The sequence below is a fragment of the Hordeum vulgare genome, chromosome 3H (assembly GCF_904849725.1).
Source record: "Hordeum vulgare subsp. vulgare chromosome 3H, MorexV3_pseudomolecules_assembly, whole genome shotgun sequence".
Classification (NCBI taxonomy): domain Eukaryota; kingdom Viridiplantae; phylum Streptophyta; class Magnoliopsida; order Poales; family Poaceae; genus Hordeum; species Hordeum vulgare.
The window spans coordinates 338,596,909-338,620,749 of record NC_058520.1 but is presented as its reverse complement, the minus strand read 5'-3'; the positions used below and the strand labels follow the sequence as shown (position 1 = coordinate 338,620,749).

General features: G+C 48.6%; 2 protein-coding genes across 2 annotated transcripts; one reads left to right on the top strand and one right to left on the bottom strand.

The window, feature by feature from the left end:
• Window positions 1-3,873: 3,873 nt before the first annotated feature.
• On the bottom strand, window positions 3,874-21,514 carry LOC123443792 (protein PIGMENT DEFECTIVE 338, chloroplastic-like). Its single transcript, XM_045120323.1, has 8 exons — window positions 20,825-21,514; window positions 20,605-20,683; window positions 20,395-20,466; window positions 20,209-20,289; window positions 5,368-5,465; window positions 4,751-4,876; window positions 4,537-4,585; window positions 3,874-4,451 (listed from the first exon to the last, which is right to left on the bottom strand). The coding sequence occupies exons 1-8, from the start codon at window positions 21,406-21,408 to the stop codon at window positions 4,260-4,262; spliced, it is 1,281 nt and encodes a 426-aa protein (XP_044976258.1). The 5' UTR covers window positions 21,409-21,514; the 3' UTR covers window positions 3,874-4,259.
• Window positions 21,515-21,649: 135 nt separating this feature from the next.
• Window positions 21,650-23,058, top strand: LOC123443793. The gene is made up of 2 exons (XM_045120324.1): window positions 21,650-22,628; window positions 22,733-23,058. The coding sequence occupies exons 1-2, from the start codon at window positions 22,494-22,496 to the stop codon at window positions 22,949-22,951; spliced, it is 354 nt and encodes a 117-aa protein (XP_044976259.1). The 5' UTR covers window positions 21,650-22,493; the 3' UTR covers window positions 22,952-23,058.
• The last annotated feature ends 783 nt before the right edge of the window (window positions 23,059-23,841 follow it).

Sequence of the window (23,841 nt, the reverse complement as noted above, 5' to 3'; positions counted from 1 at the left end):
TTGTTTGCTTATATCCGTCAGAAGTGGCAAGACACCTATCCGCAAGAGGAGTTATACATTCAGGCTGACTACATTGTGCACGATCCTGTCAAGCTTCGCGTCAAGGACAAATGGGCCAACCCATCAACTTCATCTCAGCACATGGACACTGACACAGAGACTGCTGCTGACAGAGGGACCGCCTCTCAGTCCCGCTCTTCTGCCATGTCATCTTGGGCCATGAAGCTGCAGGATAAGATGAAGACTCTCTTCTATATGCAGGCTAAGGGCCAGTATCAGACGCACATGGCTCAGAAGGAGAACCGCCAGAGGCACAAGCGTGTCCTGAGGACACTTGATGTGGACATCTCCAGCGGATCAGAGGACGACATCACTCCAAAGGCTGCTTGGATGCGGGCTCAAGGTTACCAGTGGTCTGGCGCTGAGGAGGAAGAGGACAATGAAGAGGAGCAGGACGCTCCGGAGGGTACGGACGAGTCTGGCGATGCTGAGGATGAGGAGTAACCACCTGTGGCGTTAGGTGTGCCCCTTTTTGGTGTCTTGTGCCAAAGGGGGAGAGAGTCTAGGAGCTGGATTTGCTTTGAGAGTTGAACTTTGCTTAGCTTTGCTTATCTTTCGTGTTTTGCTTCGAACTTGGTTTGCTTCTATTTTGCTATCTTTCGTGAGACATGAACTTATGTGAGATTTATTTCCATCATATGCTGTGAGTCATATGCTCTTTATTTTCATATATCTCTATCTTTTTGTTCTCATATTATTCTTTGTGCAAATCCAGTATTGTCATCAATCCACCAAAAAGGGGGACATTGTTGGGGCATAGTTTATGCCTACGTAATTTTGGTGATTGGTGACGGTACCGCAAAGGACTAACCGTGTGTATTAAGATTTCAGATAACACACGTCAACGGCACAAGACGACTCGCCCCCTCTTTCGTGGAACAAAAGCACGGTGTTCCCTATGATTCTCTTTATTTGAGTCATAGGAAAGCCATACTATTAAGAGGGGAACCGTAGTGGAAAGGTTTGGGTGGAATCAATCTTGCACGCGCACACTTCACATATTTTCCCCCTTGCCGGCAACTTTGGAGTGGCTCCCGCCGTAGTGTTTCCTTCATCTTTGCAAAGGGTCCCCAGCGGTAGTACCGCTGGGCCTAGAGGTAGTACCGTTGGGCCTAGAGGTAGTACCGCTGGCCTTAGCGGTAGTACCGCTAGCCCTAGCGGTAGTACCGCTGGAGTGCTAGCGGTAGTACCGCTGCATCCAGCGGTAGTACCGCTAGCTGGCGGTAGTACCGCCCCTGGTCAGCGGTAGTACCGCTCCAGGAGCTTAGTACCGCCTGCCTAGCGGTTGTACGTGGACAGACCTTTTTGCGAAGACTTTCTTGGTGGTGGTAGTGCTTATGCACTACCAGGGGCCCAGCGGTAGTACCGCTGCAGCCAGCGGTAGTACCGCTAGAGTGCGAGCGGTAGTACCGCTGTAGCCAGCGGTAGTACCGCTGGAGTGCTAGCGGTAGTACCGCTAGGCACGGGCTGTGAGTGGGAAAATGGTTGGATTTTTCCCCCACTATATAAAGGGTTCTTCTAGCTGTGGAACCCCATCTCTTACCCTCCCAAGCTCCATTGTTGCTCCCTAAGCTCAAAAGTGCCCGATCTCTCTCCCTAGCCAATCAAACTTGTTGATTCTTTAGGGATTGGTTGAGAAGGCCTAGATCCACACTTCCACCAAGAGAAAAGTTGATTCCCCCATCAATCCCTTGCGGATCTTGTTACTCTTGGGTGTTTGAGCATCCTAGATGGTTGAGGTCACCTCGAAGCCACATTCCATTGTGGTGAAGCTTCGTGGTTTTGTTGGGAGCCTCCAAGCTTTGTGTGGAGTTTGCCCCAACCTTGTTTGAAAAGGTTCGGTCGCCGCCTTCAAGGGCACCTATAGTGGAATCACGGTACCTTGCATCATGCGAGGGCGTGAGGAGAATACGGTGGCCTTAGTGGCTTATTGGGGAGCATTGTGCCTCCACACCGCTCCAACGGAGACGTACTTCCTGTCAAAGGGAAGGAACTTCGGTAACACATCCTCGTCTTCATTGGTTCCACTTGTGGTTATCTCTAACCTTTACTTTGTGTATGCTTATGTTGTTGTCCTTCCCTTACTTGTCTTAGTAGCTATCGTTGCTAGCTTCATTACGGTTCACCCCATTGTTGTCATATTTGTGAACCCGTATGTTGTTTACCCTAACTTGCTAAGATTAATTAAAAAGTGGTCGTTGCCTATTCACCCCCCCCCCTCTAGTCAACCATATCGATCCTTTCAACCGTAACAGTCTGTGTTGTTACACTCGTATATTAAACAAGTGATGAGAAAAAGGAAAATCTCTAAATTGGTATTTGAGATCTCGTGGGGGGTTGTTAGAATAACTATGCTTGGACCATATAAAAATTCTGAAATCTCAAAAGAGCCCATGAATAAAATGGCAAGTGGTGGTGTGGTGGTGCTAAAGTTTATTGCCATAGCGCTAGCTGAGGAAGAGTTGGACCTCTTTATATAGTGAGTTATCCCCACCACTCTAAGTGTGTGTTGAGAAGAGAAAGGAGAAGACCACAAACGCGCTCGCTCGCCTCGCGTGAGTGGTCCGTCGAAATCCGATCTGTTGCCTTGCGGGGGCGCGGCTTCCTTTTGTCGTTTTATTTTTACGTCTTGGCGGACAAGTTACTTATTTATTTTCTGGCAAGTATGCGACTTAGAAATCAAGTCGGTTTAAGATCGTGATCACGACACAGTACCGCCTCTGGTCCTCCTATATATACTGCTTACCGGCCTCACCAAAGATATACTGAAAAACCTAGGGTTTTGCCTCATCTTGCAACTTGCGCCGACATCGTAGTCTACCTCATCTCGAACGCCAGCGTGCATCGGCGTGTGGGAGAGCAGGTCTCCAGAACCGTTCGTCTTTGCGCTCCTGCACCGAGAGAGGATGAATTAGGTTTTTGGAAAGCGCTCTGCATGACTGCTCAAATTTGTCATCACGGGTCATCTACAGTCCAATTCGGGCGGTGCTACTCATCGTCGTATCCATCCCCGTCAACAATAGATCGTCGCCAACATTGTCAACAACATCATCGATCCTACAGTAGCTAACAAACAATACGTTATTCGTGATCGTTTAATGTCTCTCTTGGTAGTTGCTACTTTGTGTGAGATGGTGATGTGCATGTTTTAATGTTCATCTAGTTTACTAGATTCTTGCATGCTAGTTTGGTTCTAGTCATGAATTGTTTACTGAAATTTAATCATGATCTTACCTAATTTTCCAACACAAGCAATCCTCAGGGATAATTTAACACGGTACAAACACAAACACTCATACATATATGCATACACTCATTTCTATAAACGCACGTAGACACACCCTATCCGTGGGAATACCTCCAAGTAGTCAACAAAAACATCTTTCATTAAATGTACATCACCATAAGGAGTGAAATAAATTCAGAAAGTGCAAAAATCGAAGTCTAGAACTAGAACCTGATGGGCTAAGTATATTGTAGTGCTCGTAACATCCAAGGTTGGTTCACGCAATCCTCAAAGTTGAATTACAGTCTTCACTAGATTGAAAGACTACTTTTACACTTCTGTGTGGCTGACTTGACTTTTTTCTGAAGAATAAAGCTAATACACAATTATGTAGGACCTCGATAAGTGTCACACATGTGACACAAACACATGACAACTTTAAACATTTTTTATGCCAAGTTTAATGAGGCAAGGATGACAACTTTAGTTGTTAAGTATGATAACTTTTTGTTCAGATGACAAATCTAAGTTTTTTTTTAGATGGCAATATTAGTTGTAAAAACCGTCAGGACAGGATTTCTCCCCTATAAGCAATGGTACGAGGAGATCATACTTTGCATCCACAACAGTATCATCCAAGGTAGTACATCAGAGTTTTGCCATGAATATTAACGTGACCAGAAAGTCTCTTTTGTTGTCAGCAAACTAATGCTTGTTGTGACCTTCATCGACTGAAGCCGTCCGTTCCTGCTCAGAAAACTTGATCTTGCTTGGTTATGGCAGGTACTGTACTGCACGCGGTCCACTCAGTAAGAGCCGTTAATACTGTTTCAATTTAGGTCGTCCAATGAAGGTCCCACTTGATATGTTTGCAACTACAGTAGCTTGCTTGCATGCATTCTCTTGTTCGACAGGGACCAAATTCTCCTTACAATATCCAGTGCATGAAATAAACATCAGCTGCAACTATGTTCTACTCATTTTCGTCAGCAAATTTGGCATGTCTCAGAAATTTGAACCATTTCCAGTTTGCATAAAGCATCGCTTCATTATCAAACGGAATAGTCCCCCCTGGAAGGTCATAATCTAATTTAGTGTTCCGAGAGACAACTGGAAGTTGCTCCCGGTACCTCTTTGACATTTCCTCAGCTTCTGAAAACACCTTCTGCATTAGCACAAGACAAATGGTACTAAGAAAAGATACACATGAGAGAATTGTCAAAGAAACATAAAATGTAATTCAGTCTCACCTCTTTATCTGACAGAAATAAACCAGGAGCACTTTCCAGGTCTGCTATGCTGTTAATTAGGTAGCAAAATAAATTTCAGCACTTTATCATATCTGATGAAAAAAATCCTGCTACAAACTACGAACAAAGAATTTTAAAAGCTGATTCCACTACATTGTTCTAACTGTTAGTTGACAGCTGAATAAATCCAGTGCATTGTGTTGTGACGGTATACCTGAGTGCAATTTTGTCAGAAACATTTGACTTGATCACCAGAACTTTCAGCTCATCATCTACTTTTAGGATGTCACTTACTGACAAGACACGGCCTTGACTAATGTTGGAGATGTGCAGTAATCCACTGCATAAGAGTAGTTCAATACACTATTATTTATTTCCTTAGAAAAAAACAAGGCATTATCTTGTTAGCTTATGATTGGCTACACAACATCACGCTTTTATCATCTTATTAGTTTTCAACCATTGTTCCAGGTCTGTTGCAGTCAAATGCAGGAAAAAGCTTGTGCAATTACAGCTGTCTCAGAAAAGCTATGACACACGTCAAGGTTTAATATATAATATGTATCTTTTTAATGCTTAAATATGAGGTATATGTAACCAATATGCAATAAAATTCAATGTGCATGTTCTAATCAACTAATCACAACATTTAATCCTTATAAATTTAGAGGAGCACTTGAGTATTATTTCTTTGCATATGTACTAAATTATATTAAATCTAAATGTAATAGAATGAGGAGCAATAAAAAAAGGGAATTCATGTTTATATTTTCAAAGGTAATTGTAAATGTAGGAAAACAGCAATCTGCTTTGCAACCATTCAGCTCATACCTTCTGTTGGTCCCAGTTATCCTAATTTGCGCACCATATGGAAAAATCTTGTGTACATTCCCTTTTAGAAGAGCTCCTTCTTTAAGATATGTCATTTCCTGAAGAATGTGTTCTCAGTATATCAATACTCCTATTCATTATTTGTATGTTCAACAATGTGAGTAGAGCTCGCAGTGAAATGGAAATGAACCTGCTATGTTTACTTGTGCATCAAAGGCCAGAACAATAATAGGATATTTATATTATAGAATATGTAAATGGAACTCACAACAGGTCTATTCGCACTAATTTACATTGACAGCAGGTCTATTCCCCAATTGGGATAGTTTTCCATCTTTATCCCCATTTAGCCACCAGGTGGAGTTTTTCTCCGGTCCCATTTGGGGATTTAACAAGGAATAGTGTAGTTACCTTGTCTCAATAAAAAAAGTATAGCTACCTTCAAATTTCATGCAGTGTTCATAAGTATGCTGCTACAAAGTCTCAAATCGCAAGAGCAATGAAATACATCGAAACCACCAAATTTTGGTTGGGTGAAATTTGTATTCTTGGCATTTTGCTATTTCTTTGGTACTCCCTCCGTCCTATATAATATAAGATGTTATTACAACCAATATACTTATATATTGGTTATGTTGAAATCTGAGATGGGCCTAAGGCCCATGAGACAATTTCAAAAAATCTCTAAGGACCCATGTAGGTGGTGGCATGACAAGGTGGTGGTGGGAAGTTTAGTCCCACCCCGCTAGTGGAGAAGAAGTTAGACCCCTTTAGAGCAACTCTAGCAGACCACGCATCCCGCCGGCCCGCAAAACGCGTTTGCAGTTCGCGCAAAACAGCTTTTGCGGGCTGGCCCGGGCTGGCACAGATGCAGACCCCCCAAACGGATCCATAAAAAAGTATATTCACGGAATATACTTTTTTACGGGTCGTCTTTGCGGGGTCTGCTCTCTGCGCCGCTGCTTCCCGCATATCATCAGCCCGCAAATATCAAATACAACATAATTCAACAGCCGAAAACAAACTGAATTATTTGAATCAAACATAATACAATAATCATCCGCATTACAAATAATTATTCAAAACTTGTCATGAATACAAATACAAATGAATACAAAACTTGTCATGAAAACTTGTCTTTGCGGGCTGCCTCTGGCACCTTTGCAAATTCACATTGTTTTTTTTGTTTTGGGTTCTTTGATGCTCTTGACAAATGTGCACCAAGGAGGGTATATACCATCTGCAAGATAGTACCCCTTTGTGTATTCATGCCCATTGACAGTGTAGTTGCAAGCAGGAGCATCACCACTAGCAAGCCTAGCAAACAAATGAGACCGTTGCAACACATTGATATCATTGAGAGTGCCCGGCATACCAAAAAAGCAATGCCAAATCCATAAATCCTCGAATGCTACGGCCTCTAGCACAATTGTTGCATCACGAGACTTGCCACAATACATTCCTTGCCAAGCCTTGGGGCAATTTTTCCAATCCCAATGCATACAATCAATGCCAGGCCAACCTCTCCTCTGATGTGCCCGAAGATACTCAGGACCGAAGACACGGATGATCACTTCCGCAAATCTACGCACAGACTCAATTGTGGTATCTTCACCAATGCAAAGATACTCATCGGCATAGTCAACTGGAACGCCATATGCAATCACCCGCATAGCTGCGGAGATTTTTTTATATGCACTAAATCCCTTTTAGCCCGCGGCATTCCTTCTTTGAGTAAAATACCGGCAATTTTCCTCGCAAGCTTGAACAATTTTCACAAAGAGGGATCGGCGCATTCGGTACCTTCTCCGGAAGAGGTGCGGAGGATATGTAGGATTCTCCGCGAAATAGTCTTGCATCAACATCTCGTTCCCAAGATGGCGATCCCGAGGAATGCACAAATGCCCGACAGTCGATCCTCGCCTCCTCTTCCGGTTCTCGTCTTCATGCTCCTTCACGGCAAGCGCCATGACTAATGTTTGCTGACGAAAGGTCGCAAGCATGGTCTCAACATCCGAGCCGTCCTAATCGGACGAATCGGATAGTAGGAACTTCTCGCACGGGGTCAACTCCATCTTCTCGCACAGCTCGCAAAAACCACAAAAAAGGTACTAACCGGCGGCGAGTGATCCCGGGCGGCGACGAGGCGGTGGTCGATCCCCGACGGCGGCGGCGGGGGGCGGCTCTTCTCTTCTCGCCGGATCCGGAGGGCGGTGCAGCGGATCGCCTGCAGATAAGGCCGGAATTGCCGGCAACGGGCGGGCGGAAGCAAGGGCGGGGCGGCGGCGGAAGGAGGGGGAAAATAGCGCGGGCTGAAATGTCCCTCCCGCCAACTACTTCTCTGTGATGCAGGGCACCGCAGCCGCGAGGGGGAAACCTGCGTTTTCCCGGGTTGGGGTCGGGAATTTGCCGCGCCCCCTAAAATTTTTTACGGGCCGGGGCGGGATGCGGGGTCTGATCGGGCAGGTTTTTTCGCCCCGACCCGCATTTTGGCGGTTATTTTGTGGGTCAGGGGTGGATGCGGGGTCTGCTAGAGTTGCTCTTATAAGGGTCTCTCTTCTACATGCTATTGGAGAGTGAGAAGAGAAGAGGCCCTCACGCACTCCTCCTCCGGCGCCCGCCTCGCCACGACACGCCTCGACGCGCCACGGGTTGCGGGAGTGAGCCGAACCGAGCTCATACCTACGCGTTTATTTTTGCCGGTCAGGAACGAAGAATACGTAACGGATGTGCCACGATCTGAGACGTTGGATCATGGGCTGTTACCGACTCTGTCCACCCGGCCGCCTATATAAGCAGGGCTAACACCAACCCTAGCCGTCACTGGATCAGATCGCCTCTGCCTCACGCGCTCGTTCCTTCATATCGTGGGCTGTTACCGACTCGAACGTGGGTTCAGCCCACGTCTCTCCACCCGGCCGCCTATATAAGCAGGGCGAACACCAACTCTAGCCGTCACGGGATCAGATCGCCTCTGCCTCACGCGCTCGTTCCTTTGCTGCTGCTGCCACCGGCGACTCCGTCCCGTTCACCGCGTACACGGTCGACGGGAGAGCAGGCCTCCGAAACCCCGCCACTCCGGATTCTGTACGGGAGAGGGGCGATTAGGTTTTTGGGGAGCGATCACGCAATTGCTCGCTTTCGTTCGGCTGCTTCATCTACGTCTGCGTCGCCCTCATCATCGCCATGTCTTCACCAACCAAAGCCGATCGTCTCGCCCGTGAGAAGTCCGAAGCCGAGAAGAAGGCGGCAGAGGATGTTGCCGCCACCAACGCTGCTGCTATGGCCAGGTGGCTGATCGGAGGGTATAACTCGTTTATCCCGCTCATGTTTATTTTAGCCCTAGTACTAGCTATATGCGTAGATGGTTTTGCTATATGCGTAGTATTTGCTAGTCTGCTCCGTGATCAGTATGTCATGAATCTAGTCAATGCCATGTTAGTAATTATTTCATGGATTAATCTACTCGAAAAATTGCCTATTTACTCAACAATCCAAAAACCTAATGTGTGTAGGAATTTTTCGAGTAATGGTTTTGCTCAAGAATCCAAAAATAAGTTTACCGGTACTTATTTCAAGCATTGGCAAACGAGAACCACCTTATGGCTCACGGCTATGAACATGTTCTGGGTAGCTAATGTCACTCCTACGGGAACGATCACTCCTGAACAGGAGAAGGCGTTCGCGGAGGCCACCGTCCTATTCCTTGGAGCAGTTATAAGCGTGATCGGAGATAAGCTGGTTGATGCATATTTACATATGCATGTTGCCAAAGAGCTGTGGGAGGCGCTCGAATCTAAATTCGGGGTCACTGATGTTGGGAGCGAGATGTATGTTATGGAGCAGTTCCATGATTACAAAATGGTTGAGAACCGTTCTCTACTGGAACAAGCTCATGAGATAATATGCATTGCTAAAGAACTTGAGGTTCTGAAGTGCAATTTACCGGGCAAATTTGTCGCGGGGTGTATAATCGCTAAGCTCCCTAATTCCTGGATGAACTTTGCTACTACTCTGAAACATCAGAGGCGTGAATTCTCAATAGAGGATATCATCGGCCATCTGAGTGTTGAGCAGAACTCAAGAGCAAAGGACTCGCACGGAAAAACGGTCGAAGGTCCTTCTGCTGCCAACATGGTACATCAGAGGAACTTCAATTCTCACAAGCCCAAGGGAAAGAATTATGTCCAACATAATACCGACTTTAAGAAGGGTAAGAAGACCTTTAAGAAGAACAAGAAGGGAGATGGCTACTTCAATTGTGGTTCTGAGGAACATTGGGCCAGTAAGTGCCCAAACAAGTACAAGAAGCCAGGGCAGGACTCCAAGTCTGCCAATATGATTGTGAGCAACAATGAAAGTGGTGCATCTGAGTACGGTAATTTGTTTACTGTATTTTCGGTTTGTCAACCTACCGATTGGTGGGTAGACACAGGTGCAAATATTCATGTGTGTGCTGACATATCATTGTTCTCTTCTTACCAGGTCACAGGCCGAGGGTCCATATTGATGGGGAATGGCGCGAGTGCTTCTGTTCTTGGTCTTGGCACGATCGATCTGAAGTTTACTTCGGGAAGGATCGTGCAGGTGAAGAACGTGCAGCATGTCCCCGCCATCAAGAAGAATCTCGTTAGTGGCTCCCTTCTGTGTAGAGAAGGGTTTAAGTTGGTCGTCGAGTCTAATAAAGTAGTTGTTACGAGATATGGACTTTTTGTTGGAAAAGGTTATGAATGCGGAGGTCTGTTCCGCCTTTCCCTTGCAAATTTTTGTAATAAAGTCGTGAACAATATTCATTCGAGTGTTAATGAATCTGATGTTTGGAATTCACGTCTTTGTCACATAAGTTTCGGTGTTATGTCGCGGCTAGCAAAACTGAATTTAATCCCGAGTTTCACTTTAGCCAAAGGTTCTAAGTGCCATTCGTGCGTGCAAGCAAAGCAACCTCGCAAGCCTCACAAGGCGGCAGAGGAGAAACACTTGGCGCCATTAGAACTCATACATTCTGATCTTTGTGAGATGAATGGTGTGTTGACTAAAGGTGGAAAGAAATATTTCATGACATTGATAGATGATTCCACTAGATATTGCTATGTGTATCTGTTAAATACTAAAGAAGGCTCTACACTACTTTAAAATCTATAAGGCAGAAGTTGAGAATCAACTTGAAAAGAAAATTAAACGAGTCCGGTCTAATCGTGGTGGAGAGTACTTCTCAAACGAATTCGATTCTTTTTGTGTGGAACACGGCATTATTCATGAGAGGACGCCTCCCTATTCACCCCAGTCAAACGGTCCTATGTGGGGCTGCAGCACATGGTCCTTGTGGCTGTTAGGATAGAATCCTTGACCATCAAGGACTGGCAGTTAGGATAGCATCTTAGCAGCATCCTAGCATATGCTTGGCAATGATGGATAAGTCTCTGTACTAGGGTCTTTGTGGGGCTGCAGCACATGGTCCTTTATGGGGCTGCAGCACATGGTCCTTGTGGCTGTTAGGATAGAATCCTTGACCATCAAGGACTGGCAGTTAGGATAGCATCTTAGACTAGCATCTTAGCAGCATCTTAGACTAGCATCTTAGCATATGCTTGGCTGGCTAGCAGCCTATAAATATGTATCCTCAACCCCTCAGGTTAGCATGGCATTGTGTGAGAAATAAACCAACGAAAATTGTCCCAACTCTCCTAGTGTCATCTGCAACTACCAATGCTCAGGCTGAAAGGTCTAACAAGTGCTATCAGAGCTTCGTTGTCTTGTACCTTGAGCGTTTCCTGCTCACCTCTCTCACCGGGAGCTGAGCAGCCCAAGCCGGTAGCAGCAGTTGCTCTGACTGCCCCTGGTTACCTCCCTCCCTCCGGCCTGTCGAGCAGCAACTCGTCAGAAGCAGCCTCTTCTTCACGCAACAGCCCCCCCTGCAGCAAGCCATGTCTGCAGGTCGCTCTCAGCACACGGTTACCTCGAGCACGCGGCGTCGGCAGGAGGCCGAGCGCGCCGTGGCAGAGGAGCGTGAGCGAGCAGCTACAGCAGCCACTGCTGCGGCAGCAAGGGCGTCGAGGCTGGCTGCGGCGGAGCTGGCAGCAGCCAGAGCGGAGGTAGAAGCAGCGGAGGCAGCACGTGAGGCTACGGCGGATGCCAAGGCACTCCGCGGCGGCTCTGGCAGCTCCAACGGCTCCGCGCCTGGGGACGACAGCGTCGACGCAGACCGCGCTAATGTGGCGCGAGAGCGGACGGCGGAGTGGGCAGCCAAGCATGCCCGCGCACATCGCGATGGCGCTCAAGGTGGAGGTGCGCGAGATGGCGGCTACGACGACCAGGACCGTGGCCTCCACGAGGTCCGGACTGTGGTCAGGGATGTTGGTCCCGGTGTTGGGTGGCCTACCCTCACCAAAACCAACTACGTCGAGTGGGCCGCGATCATGAAGATCAGGCTCCAGGTGCGGCACCTGTGGGAGGCGGTCCAGGACAGTAACGTCGACCACCAAGAGGATCAACGGGCGCTGGACGCCCTCATCGCCGCAGTCCCGCCCGAGATGCAGTTCTCGCTTTCAAACAAGCGGACTGCCAAAGAGGCTTGGAACGCCATCGCCGCGGCACGCATCGACAGGGATCATGCTCGCAAGTCCACACTGCACGCACTTCGTAAGGAGTGGGAGAGCCTGGCCTTCAAGCCAGGTGAGGACGTTGATGACTTTGCTTTCCGTCTCAACACTCTGCTGCAGAAGATGGTGAAGTTCGGCGATGCCACCTACACCGAGGAGAGAGCTATCGAGAAGCTTTTTCGGTGCATCCCGAGAAGTACAAGCAGATGGCTCGCTCAATCGAGTCTTTGCTGGACCTCTCCACGATGACGATCAAGGAGGCGATAGGCCGCCTCAAGGTCGTCGACACCGACGAGCCACAGCCTCTCTCGGGGCACATCACCACCGGCGGGAAGCTGCTCCTATCTCGGGAGAAGTGGGATGCCGGCCTCGGTGACAGGAAGAAGGGGGAGCCTTCTTCCACGACGGGCGGCCGCAGGCGTGGCAAGCAGCACAAGGCGCGAAGAGGCCCCCCGGGCAAGGCACAAGGACGTGCCGAAGGTGACGCCCACGGAGGCGCCAAGGACGGCGCCGCTGGCAAGCCCAAGCCGACACAGGACAACAGTTGCCACAACTGTGGCCGGCTTGGCCATTGGGCCAATGAGTGTCGACAACCACGACACAACCAGGCTCACGTCGCACAGGCGGAGGAGGAGGAGACGGCTTTGTTCATGGTGCATGCAAGCATCGAGCTATATTCAGCGACACCAGCTGCAAAGGCTCTCCTCCACCTCGACGAGCCAAAAGCGCACGCTCTTCTCGGCGATGGCTTCGGGAAGGACAAGACTGCGGGGTGGTGCCTCGATACCGGCGCCACCCACCACATGACCGGTCGAAGGGAATTCTTCGCCGAGCTCGACTCCGACGCGCGAGGCTCCGTCAAGTTTGGGGATGCCTCTGCTGTGGAAATTAAGGGCGTCAGCTCTGTCATCTTCACCACCAAGACGGGAGAGCACCGGCTGCTCACCGGTGTCTACTACATCCCCGCGCTAAGGAACTCCATCATCAGCTTGGGACAGCTGGATGAGAACAGCTCACGCGTGCTGATTGAGCATGGGGTACTACGCATCTGGGATCGCCAGCGTCGCCTTCTCGCCAAGGTACCCAGAGGTGAAAATCGACTCTACGTCCTTGATGTGCAGGTGGCACAACCGGTTTGTCTCGCTGTCCGTCGGGACGACGAGGCGTGGCAATGGCATGAGCGCTTTGGGCACATCATTTCGAGGCCCTGAAGCGTCTAAGTGCCAAGGAGATGGTGCGAGGCCTGCCATGCCTCGACCATGTGGAGCAGTTCTACGACATCTGCGTGTTGACGAAGCAGAGACGACTCCCCTTTCCCCAGCAGGCGAGTTTCCGGGCCAAGGAGAGACTGGAGCTTGTGCACGGAGATTTGTGCGGCCCAGTGACGCCAGCCACACCAGGAGGTCGACGCTACTTCCTGCTGCTCGTCGACGACCTCTCTCGCTACATGTGGGCGATGGTCCTCGGCAGCAAGGGAGAGGCGGCGGACGACATCAGGAGCGCGCAGGTTGCTGCGGAGGCAGAGAGCGGCCGCAAACTGCGCTTTGCTACGCACTGACAACGGCGGTGAATTCACGGCGGCTGAATTTGCGTCGTACTGCGCTGATGAGGGCATCCAACGCCACTACTCCGCGCCGTACAACCCGCAGCAGAACGGCGTCGTCGAGCGGCGCAACCAGACGGTTGTGGGGATGGCTCGGGCTGTCCTCAAGCAAAAAGGGATGCCGGCTGTTTTCTGGGGAGAGGCAGTGCTGACGGCCGTCTACATCCTCAACCGCTCGCCTACTAAGGCACTCGACGGCAGGACGCCGTACAAGGCCTGGCATGGGCGGAAGCCGGCGGTCTCCCACTTGCGGGTCTTTGGTTGCCTTGCGTTCGCCGGCCACATCAGCAAGCTCGACGACAGGAGTACTCCGGGAGTTTTCATCGGCTACGCGGAGGGCTCAAAGGCCTACCGCATCCTCGACCCAAAGACACAGCGTGTGCGCACGGGACGAGACATCGTGTTCAACGAAGGGCGAGGGTGGAAATGGGACAGGGCGGTGGACGACGGCTCGACGCTGACGTATGACGACTTCATTGTCGAGTACGTCCACTTCAAGGAAGCAAGGGGAGCAAGCAGCTCCTCTTCGCCGAGAACGTCTACCCCAGCCCCCGACCCCGGTGCCTGCTACGCCGACGGCACCACAACCGGCAACGCCGCATACTCCAGCCCCGGCAGTCACCACTCCAGGCTCGTCTTCATCAGCACTAGCTCACACCAAGCACAACCCGGTGAAGTTCACTTCCCCGCTCACTCACGACGAGGAGCGCATCGACGCGTACCATGGCAGCAAACCGCTGCGGTATCGTACGATGGATAACCTACTCGGCGACCAGCCGGTGCCGGGACTGGTGCCACGCGACCTGGAGGCGCAGCTACAACTCGCGTGTGAGGACGGCGAACCTTGGTCCTTTGCAGAGGCCGAGAGAGCCACGGCATGGCGCGCCGCGATGCAGTTGGAGATGGATGCGGTCGAGCAGAACCGCACCTGGGAGCTCACTGACCTCCCTCGTGGTCACCGCGCAATCACCCTTAAGTGGGTGTTCAAGCTGAAGAGGGATGGAGCCGGCGCCATCATCAAGCACAAGGCTCGCTTAGTGGCCCGAGGCTTCTTGCAGCAGGAAGGAGTCGACTTCGACGACGCTTTCGCTCCCGTGGCACGGATGGAGTCCGTGCGACTTCCCCTTGCGCTAGCTGCCCAGGAGGGCTGGGGTGTCCATCACATGGATGTCAAGTCGGCATTCCTCAATGGTGACTTAAAGGAGGAAGTCTATGTGCATCAGCCGCCGGGATTTGCGATCCCCGGCGAGGAGGGCAAGGTACTCCACCTACGTAAGGCTCTCTATGGCCTACGGCAGGCACCTAGGGCGTGGAACGCCTAGCTGGACTCCACGCTAAAGAAGATGGGCTTCGAGCAAAGCCTTCATGAGGCGGCCGTCTACCGATGGGGCAGTGGAGGAAATGCCCTGCTGGTGGGCGTCTATGTTGACGACTTGGTGATCACCGGCATCAAGGATGCAGAGGTGGCGGCGTTCAAGGAAGAAATGAAGGCCACCTTCCAGATGAGTGATCTGGGGCTCCTCTCCTTCTATCTAGGGATCGAGGTGCACCAGGATCACTCCGGGATCGCGCTTCGACAGTCCGCCTACGCGAAGCGCATCGTTGAGCTAGCTGGGCTCACTGACTGCCACCCAGCCCTCACTCCGATGGAGGAGAGGCTGAAATTTGAGTCGCGACAGCACAATGGAGTAAGTGGACGCTACACAGTGCCGGCGCCTTGTGGGGAGCCTTCGCTACCTCGCCCACACACGAACGGACTTAGCATTCTCCATCGGCTACGTTAGTCGGTTCATGGAGCGACCGACGACGGAGCACCAGCACGCAGTGAAGAGGATCATCCGCTACGTGGCGGGGACCCTCGACCACGGCCTCCACTACCCTAGGTGTCCGGGGACGGCACACTTCGTCGGGTGCAGCGACAGCAACCATGCTGGCGACATCGACACCAGCAAGAGCACGAGCGGGATCCTCTTCTTCCTCGGTAAGTGTCTCGTGAGCTGGCAGTCGGTCAAGCAGCAAGTGGTGGCCCTGTCCAGCTGCGAGGCCGAGTACATAGCGGCCTCCACCGCCTGACTTAGGCGCTCTGGCTTGCTCGACTGCTTGGTGATCTCCTCGTCTGAGACACCAGAACGGTACAGCTCCTGGTGGACAGCAAGTCCGCCCTGGCCTTGGCAAAGAACCCCGTTTTCCACGAACGGAGCAAGCACATCCGACTGAGGTATCACTTCATCGGAAGCTGTTTGGAAGAAGGGAGCATCGAGGCGAGCTACATCAACACCACGGACCAGCTCGCACACCTGCTCACCAAGCCTCTTGGGAGGATCAAGTTCCTCGAACTCTGCTCCAGGGATGATTCGACTCTCCCACAAGACGACGTACAAGACTTAGGGGGAGAATGATGGATAAGTCTCTGTACTAGGGTCTTTGTGGGGCTGCAGCACATGGTCCTTTGGCTGTTAGGATAGAATCTTTGACCATCAAGGACTGGCAGTTAGGATAGCATCTTAGACTAGCATCTTAGCAGCATCTTAGACTAGCATCTTAGCATATGCTTGGCAATGATGGATAAGTCTCTGTACTAGGGTCTTTGTGGGGCTGCAGCACATGGTCCTTGTGGCTGTTAGGATAGAATCCTTGACCATCAAGGACTGGCAGTTAGGATAGCATCTTAGACTAGCATCTTAACAGCATCTTAGACTAGCATCTTAGCATATGCTTGGCTAGCTAGCAGCCTATAAATATGTATCCCCAACCCCTCAAGTTGGAATGGCATTGTGTGAGAAATAAACCAACGAAAATTGTCCCAACTCTCCTAGCGTCATCTGCAACTATCAAAAATGCTCAGGCTGAAAGGTCTAATAGCCGAGCGGAAAAACCGTACTCTAACTGATTTGGTTAACGCCATGTTAGATACATCGGGTTTATCCAAGGCATGGTGGGGGGAGGCTATATTGACTGTGTGTCATGTCCTGAATAAGGTTCCTACAAAAGATAATGAAGTCACTCCCTATGAGGAGTGGTCAAAGAGAAGGACGACGCTCTCGTACTTACGTACTTGGGGCTGCTTGGCAAAAGTCAATGTGTCGATCCCCAAAAAGCGTAAGCTTGGACCAAAGACCGTGGAGTGCGTTAATTTGGGTTACGCTAAGAATAGCGTTGGCTATAGATTTCTAGTAGTGAAATCTGAGGTACCTGATGTGAAGGTCGGTACAATAATGGAGTCGAGGGATGTTACATTCTTTGAGGATATTTTTCCCATGAGAGATATGCAAAGCACTTCTAGACAGGAATCTGAGGAAACTCCTGAGCCTGCCATTCCTATGGAATATTATGAACAAACACATGATGAAAATCCTGAGGAGGATGACGAGGAAACCCTTGGTAGGGGCAAGAGACAAAGAACTGCAAAGACCTTTGGTGATAATTTCTTTGTATACCTCGTGGATGATAATCCCACTTCTATTTCAGAAGCGTATGCGTCGCCAGATGTTGACTACTAGAAAGCTGCGGTCCGTAGCGAGATGGATTCCATCATGGTTAATGGGACATGGGAAATTACTAAACGTCCCTATGCTTGCAAACCATTGGGATGCAAGTGGGTGTTCAAAAGGAAGCTTAGGCCCCATGGTACGATTGAAAAGTACAAGGCCAGGCTTGTGGCCAAGGGTTATGCCCAGAAAGAAGAAGATTTCTTTGATACTTATTCACCTATGGCTAGACTGACCACCATTCGAGTACTACTCTCATTGGCTGCCTCCCATGGTCTTCTCGTTCATCAAATGTACGTTAAGACAGCTTTCCTGAACGGAGAGCTAAACGAGGAAATCTATATGCAACAGCCAGATGGCTTTGTGGTAGATGGTCAGGAAGGAAATGTGTGTAAATTGCTGAAATCTTTATATGGTCTGAGACAAGCACCAATGCAATGGCATGAGAAGTTTAATACAACTCCGACATCTGTTAGCTTCGTTGTTAATGAAGCTGACAAATGTGTATACTATCGCCATGGTGGGGGAGAAGGAGTTATATTGTGCTTGTATGTTGATGACATACTGATATTTGGAACCAACCTCAAAGTGATTGAGGAGGTTAAGTCTTTTCTGTCTCAAAACTTTGAGATGAAGGACCTTGGGGTGGCTGATGTTATCTTGAACATCAAGCTTTTGAGAGATGATGAGGGTGGGATTACACTTCTGCAATCCACTATGTTCAAGATTTTGAGTCGCTTTGGATAATCAGACTGCAAAGTATCTCAAGCACCATATAGATCAATTGAGATTCTCTCAAATTATTGGTTCGCTTATGTATCTAGCCAGCGCAACGAGGCCTGACATCGCGTTTGATGTGAGCAAACTTAGCCGGTTTGTTGCCAATCCGGGCGATGTTCATTGGCGTGTTGTTGAAAGAATTATGCGCTACCTGAAAGGTACTGTCAACCACGGACTTCACTATACGGGATACCCATCGGTACTTGAAGGGTATAGTGATGCGAATTGGATCTCTGATGCTGATGAGATGAAGGCCACTACTGGGTATAAGTTTACTCTTGGAGGTGGTGTTGTTTCCTGGAAGTCTTGCAAGCAAACGATCTTAACGAGATCGACAATGGAAGCAGAATTAATAGCATTAGACACATCTGGTGTCGAAGCAGAATTTCTTCGAGATCTTTTGATGGACTTGCCTGTGGTTGAGAAGCCGGTTCCGACTATCCTTATGAACTGCGATAATCAGACAGATATTGTCAAAGCGAAGAGTTCAAAGGACAACATGAAGTCCAATAAATATATAAGAATGAGATTGAAGTCTGTCAGACGTTTGAGAAACTCCGGAGTGATAGCGTTGGATTACATCCAAACGGCTAAGAATCTGGCAGATCTCTTTACTAAAGGGCTATCACGTGTTGGGCTATCACGTGTTGTGATAGATAGTGCATCGAGGGAGATGGGTATGAGACCCACATGAGTTGCCATGGCAGTAACCCAACCTATATGATCAGAGATCCCCTGAAGTAGGACCTGGGAAAATAAGCCAGTGGTGAACTAAGGAGAGTAACTTTACTAACCCGCTCCGTTGAAGATGCAATACTTTCGGATATTGTATGGTAGGATGACTACTGTCTTAATGTGTTCTAAAGCTTATGTGTAAGCAAGATGCTGTCCTACAGAGCGATCTTTAGAGGAACACACCTATATGAGCCCGACTGTTGGTCACAGTCTATGAGATTGGGGTAATCTCTAGTAAACTCATGAATAGGCCAGGAGTGTGACTAATATGCTCCACCCGGGGGGTCAGCCTTCGGTAGCCTAGTACCAGTAAGACTTGTGGTGAAGCTTCTTTACGCCAAACTGACAATTCAAGGCATAGTCCATTGTTCAGTTGTAAAGGAGTGTAGCTGCTTGCTCTAGGTGAAGCTCAACCTTAACAGGTCTTCACTGAAATACTGGTATATCAAAATAGTGATTGGAACGAGAAGAACACAATGTGCCCTTGAGATCTGGTAGGGGATTGTTGAAATCTGAGATAGGCCTAAGGCCCATGAGACAATTTCAGAAAATCTCTAAGGGCCCATGTAGGTGGTGGCATGACAAGGTGGTGGTGGGAAGTTTAGTCTCACCCCGCTAGTGGAGAAGCAGTTGGACCCCTTTATAAGGGTCTCTCTTCTACATGATATTGGAGAGTGAGAAGAGAAGAGGCCCTCACGCACTCCTCCTCCACTGCCTGCCTTGCCACGCCACGCCTCGTCACGACGCACCGGGGTTGCGGGAATGAGCCGAGCCGAGCTCATACCTACGCGCTTATTTTTGCCGGTCAGGAACGGAGAATACGTAACGGATGCGCCACGATCTGAGACGTCGGATCGTGGGCTGTTACCGACTCGGAAGTGGGTTCAGCCCACGTCTCTCCACCCGGCCGCCTATATAAGCAGGGCTAACACCAACCCTAGCCGTCACGAGATCAGATTGCCTCTGCCCCACGCGCTCGTTCCTTTGCTACTGCTGCCACCGGCGACTCCGTCCCGTTCACCGCGTACACGGTCGACGGGAGAGCAGGCCTCCGAAATCCCGCCTCCTCGGATCCTGTACGGGAGATGGGCGATTAGATTTTTGGAGAGCGATCACGCGACTGCTCGCCTCCGTCCGTCTACTTCGTCTCCGCCTGCGTCACCCTCATCATCGCCATGTCTTCACCAACCGAAGCCGTTCGTCTCGCCCGCGAGAAGGCCGAAGCCGAGAAGAAGGCGGCAGAGGATGATGCCGCCGCCACCGCTGCTACGGCCAAGTGGCCGATCGGAGGGTATAACTCGTTTATTCCGCTCATGTTTATTTCAGCCCTACTACTAGCTATATGCGTAGATGGTTTTGCTATATGTGTAGTATTTGCTAGTCTGCTCCTTGATCAGTATGACATGAATATAGTCAATGCCATGTTAGTAATTATTTCATGGATTAATCTACTCAAAAAATTGTCTATTTACTCAAGAGGTTGTAGTAACATTTTATATTATGGGACGGAGGGAGCACAATTTACAGATATAAAAGAAACTTTGCATGGTTATAAACAAAACAGAGTTTGAAGTCTACACTTTCCACAATAATAGCCAAAAAATTCTATCTTGCGAAGATAAGACAGTGTACAAACCCATGCTTTCTTCTCGCTAACTATGAGGTCATTCGTTTCTTCGTCTAGCCTTATAATGCACACACGTATGCAGCGACTAACCTGTGTGCACAAGCAACCAATTACTTCAATGAAGAATAAGTAAACAACTTTGAAGCGGTCTAGTTAACAACGATGGAACTGGGAACAAATTCGATTACTGCTTACATTATTTTTCAAGTCTGTAAACGTACTTATCCTGTCCATGAGCTCAAATTTGGGAAGGAATGCTCTCAAACCCTGTAATGAAGTCAGCAAAAAAATCGGTTTGAAAAAAAATGAAGTCAGCAAATCTTACACCTGATTTGAAACATTACAGCTCTATATCCACTGATGACTAGAGACAGAAAAAATGGAAGAAAGTAAGTTCTTTATTGCCTCAATTCTTGTAAGTAGTCCACCAGTATTCCACTCGTAAATTTTAACCTCAATTGGCTCGTCAAGTTGCATAATCTGCCTAACCAAGATATACGAATTATTATATTATAGTGTCTCATGCCTGTCATATCCCCGCAAGAGCAAGGTGGGGGGTGGACTCGAACTCATCAGCATCAGAATTTCAGATGGAAATGGAAATTGTGAAGAGAACAAAATTTGCCTTGCCCGGTGCCACGAGAGGCGTCGGAAGAGCCGCCTCGCCGACAGCAGCGGCCGCCCGCTCAGTGTGCGCCCGAGCACCTCCGCGAAGACCACCGTGCCGGGCGGCACCAGCGTCCTGGCCCCGCGCTTCTGATTTTGGGTCTCTTCATCCATGGGGGAGGCCTCCAAGACGCCCACGCTCCCTGGCCGAGGCGGAACCGGTTTAACACCTCCAGTGGGGAACTCGGCGCGGCAAAGCGGGAGGAGCTCCTTAGTGAGGAGCGTAGCGAGGCGGTCAGCGCCAACGGCGACGTCGAGGCGAGCCTCGGTGCCAGAGACAACGATCCCGACGGCGTAGTCCCCCGACTTCGGGTCGTAGTGCCCGCCGCCGCGGTACGCGTCCTCCTGGCCGGCGTTGAGGAGACGGACGAAGCCGGCAGAAAGGGCGGCATCTAGCTGAGCAGACATGGTGGGGGCAACGGATCGGGCCCGGGCCCGGGCCAAGGCATGGGTCTGCCTGGGTATGAGAGCTTTGGCGACGTGCAGGGAGTGCGGAGGAGGCGGCGAGATGAGAGGGAGCAGGCGGCAAGACGGCGGCAGCATTGTATGGCCGTCGCGTCGCGTTGGGCGGTTACTTTATCTGTTTTGCCGGGTGCGGTACTCAGGACCTGGTTAAGGTCGTGTTTAGTTTCAAATAAGTCATTAACTTATAAGTCGAAAAATATAAAAAGTGACTTATTTTATCAGACAGGTCCAACTTATAAGTTACCCCAACTTATAAGTCATAAGTTGCTTCATCCCAACTTAAAACTTATAAGTCACCCACTTTTACATGGAAATGTGACTTATAAGTCAGATGACAACCAAACACGCGTGACTTATAAGTCACTGGTTTTAAGTCACCTGACTTATAAGTCACGTAACTTATTGAAATCAAACAGGGCCTAATTATAATAATCTGAATTATTAAGGTAATAATCTAGGAGAACATGTTTGAAGATCAGATTATATAAACTTTAATTCAGGTTTTCACATTGCATAATGACATATGTGCCTTCTGTTTTTTTAAAAAGGGGGATGGCGGTGGCAGGAATATAATTATCTCAAACTTTACAAGTGTAATGGGTAATTATCAATCCATAATTTGATTTTAGCTGGGTAGAGTAGATTGTGAGTTTTTAATAATCTGTTCATCTAGTTTTTATAATCTACACCATAATCTGTCATGTTTAAAGATAGAGTAGATTATAAAACTGGATTATATAATCTGTGCGATTTCAAATAGGTAATCTTGTTAACATGAGGTTTCTTTTTTAAAAAGACTACTCCCTCTGTACCGAAATATAGGTCGATGGGCATTCGTAGTTCAACTTCTCGCACGTTAAGATTTTCTTTCACTTTCCCAAACTACCCTCGCTCACACTTGAGTGCTCGCTCACACTCCACTCGCTCTCGTGTCCTTTCCCAGATCCGTTGCCGTCGCCGCCCTCTCCCATCACCCTTTTCTTCCTACCAACCTGCCTCCACTCACACACGTGAGGTAAAAAAGATCAAGGATTTTTTGACCGGTGACGAGTTTCTATGCATTGGAGGCGCTAGATCTGTGCTTGTGCGGTGCGTGTGCGATGTTGCAGAAGATTTAGAACAGGGACGATGTGGAGGTGGAGGAGGCAGCGGCCGATGTGGCAATGACGCCGTCGGCCAATGGAGGAGGTGGTGACGACGCTGGCGTGCACCTCGCCATTAACCACTTCCGCAACACCGCCCTCGACGACGTTGTCGTCGTGCGCGTCGTCCTCGTCCACCTTGGACGCTCCACGCAGGTCTGCGCCACCCTGCTCTAGCTTTATTTGCTTGCTCAATCGGGCATGGAATTGGATGAAGGATTGATTGGAACCTTGGATTTGGATATGTGTGGGAGGTGAAGCTGTGGAAGATGACCCGTCGGAGAAGGGGAAGAAGGGCCCGCAGATCGTCGAGTATGTTACTGCTTGATGCGATGGAAGGTTGGGAGCGGAGGAGCACGACGATGGAGGTGAGGGCCGGGCGGAGCCACAGAGGTGGGGAATGGAGGGACTGGACGAAGACACGAAGATGGGGAACACAAGTGATGGCTCGGAGGAGGTGGAAGACGATCTGGAAGTGACCAATTAGAATTAAGCGAGGGTAGCAATGTAATTTCCTTACTTTTCACTTGGTCGAAAAAACTCTCCAACGACCTATATTTAAGAACGAAGGGGGTAGTAAACTTGCACGTGCAATCGTATGTTTTAAATATTAACGAACTGAAATATAAACTAATATACATATAAAATAAATGTTTCAAAATATATAAACTAAATAAATTAAAAAATAACTTCTCAAAACATACAAATTAAATACATCTAAAAATAAATATTTCAAAATATACTTTATTCGTCCAAAATTACTTATCGTAGAAACATATATATATATATAGATAAAATGTTTGGGGCACCTAGATGGTTTTCATTAATGCACGGTGGATCCAACCTCATTAATTTTTGCATGCAAGATTTTTCATATATGAATTATTTCCCTTTCAAATTTAGCACATATTCATTTGTTTCCAATAATACACGCATGCACAACTTCCCTTGCATGCATGATCTTCATTTGCTTCTTTCTAAAATAACAATATGTACCTTAATAGATACGACATGCAGAGAATACACTGCATAAAAATGATAAACCCAAGGTACGATATAGAGAAATTATATGTCCAGAAACATATGTCCCAAAAATAGTAGATCACAAAATAATAATTAGAGCGTGACATACTCAAAAATTATATACCCAAAATCAATATACTCGAATATGGGTCCAGAATTTCATGAGTATGGACTATAGTTCCAAAATACTTTGCATGTAGGTATATATATAATATATCTAAGATATTAGTACGTGCATATATATGTCATGCATGAGAATTGCGCACGGAGAAAAGGTAGTACTGTTTTTGCAGATACCGTACACAAATTATACCTAAAAAAAGTTGCGTATATCAAAATGCTAACA

Bases quoted from the DNA above. Each gene is read 5' to 3' on its own strand.
- LOC123443792 (XM_045120323.1), bottom strand. From the start codon at position 21,408: ATGCTGCCGCCGTCTTGCCGCCTGCTCCCTCTCATCTCGCCGCCTCCT. The intron at 5,466-20,208 runs GTTTGTACACTG...CACATTCTTCAG, and splicing joins TTAGCGAGAAGAAAGCATGG to GAAATGACATATCTTAAAGA. The intron at 4,586-4,750 runs GTATACCGTCAC...CCTAATTAACAG, and splicing joins TCTGACAAAATTGCACTCAG to CATAGCAGACCTGGAAAGTG.
- LOC123443793 (XM_045120324.1), top strand. From the start codon at position 22,494: ATGACGCCGTCGGCCAATGGAGGAGGTGGTGACGACGCTGGCGTGCAC. The intron at 22,629-22,732 runs GTCTGCGCCACC...TGGGAGGTGAAG, and splicing joins ACCTTGGACGCTCCACGCAG to CTGTGGAAGATGACCCGTCG.